We start from the raw sequence: 816 nt of genomic DNA, 5'->3' as shown, positions 1-816 counted from the left end.
ACAAGGATCTCCCCTGGCATTCCAGACTGCAGGGACAGTTAGGTAAATAAAAGCCAGTGAGCCAAGGAGGAATCCCATCCTTAGGTAGAAATTTATACAGAGTTACAAACCGTTTTGGGCAAAGGCAGGAAAGACTCCTCTACACACAGGACCTGTGCAAATTCAAAACAGTGCATTCCTCCCAGTCTGGGCTGTTGGCCTGAGTGTTTATTTTGACTGGAGGTTGCAGGGAAAAGGGGCGTGGCCACTGGGACAGGCTGCTCTGGGGCCAGGCTGGGGCAGGAGGGTGACATCTCAGAAGGACCCCTCCAGAGCTTGTCCCTGCCATGCACTTCCTGTGCGCTGTGGTCCTGGCTGTCCTGGGGGCAGGTGCGTCCTGGGCAGGACCCTCCCCTCTCCTATGACTTCCGGATCCTTCCCCAGCCTTTCCCTTTGGCACCAGCTTTGGTCTCTGTCCCCACAGGGCAGACGAATGCTGGCGTCACCCAGAACCCGAGGCACAAAATCACGAGGACAGGAGAGAACATGACCCTGCAATGTACCCAGAACATGGACCACAACGCCATGTACTGGTACCGACAAGACCCGGGACTGGGCCTGCGGCTGATCCATTACTCTGCCGGTGTTGGTGATGCTAGAAATGGTGACATCCCCGAGGGTTACAGCGTCTCCAGATCAAAAGAAGAGCACTTCCACCTCACGCTGGGGTCGGCCTCCCCCTCGCAGACAGCTGTGTACTTCTGTGCCAGCAGTTACTCCACAGTGCTGCAGGGTCACATCAGCCCCTCACAAAAAGGGCTCACGAGGCCCCCTTAG

General features: G+C 56.6%; 1 gene segment (V, D, J or C); it reads left to right on the top strand.

The window, feature by feature from the left end:
• Nucleotides 1–299: 299 nt before the first annotated feature.
• On the top strand, nucleotides 300–816 carry LOC135232284 (T cell receptor beta variable 6-5-like). The segment is given in 2 exon segments: nucleotides 300–369; nucleotides 464–816. Coding segments are annotated over 2 exon segments (396 nt in total).

The sequence above is a fragment of the Loxodonta africana genome, chromosome 8 (assembly GCF_030014295.1).
Source record: "Loxodonta africana isolate mLoxAfr1 chromosome 8, mLoxAfr1.hap2, whole genome shotgun sequence".
NCBI lineage: Eukaryota > Metazoa > Chordata > Mammalia > Proboscidea > Elephantidae > Loxodonta > Loxodonta africana.
Note: the sequence above shows the minus strand (reverse complement) of the source record. Positions and strands in the feature narration are given on the sequence as shown.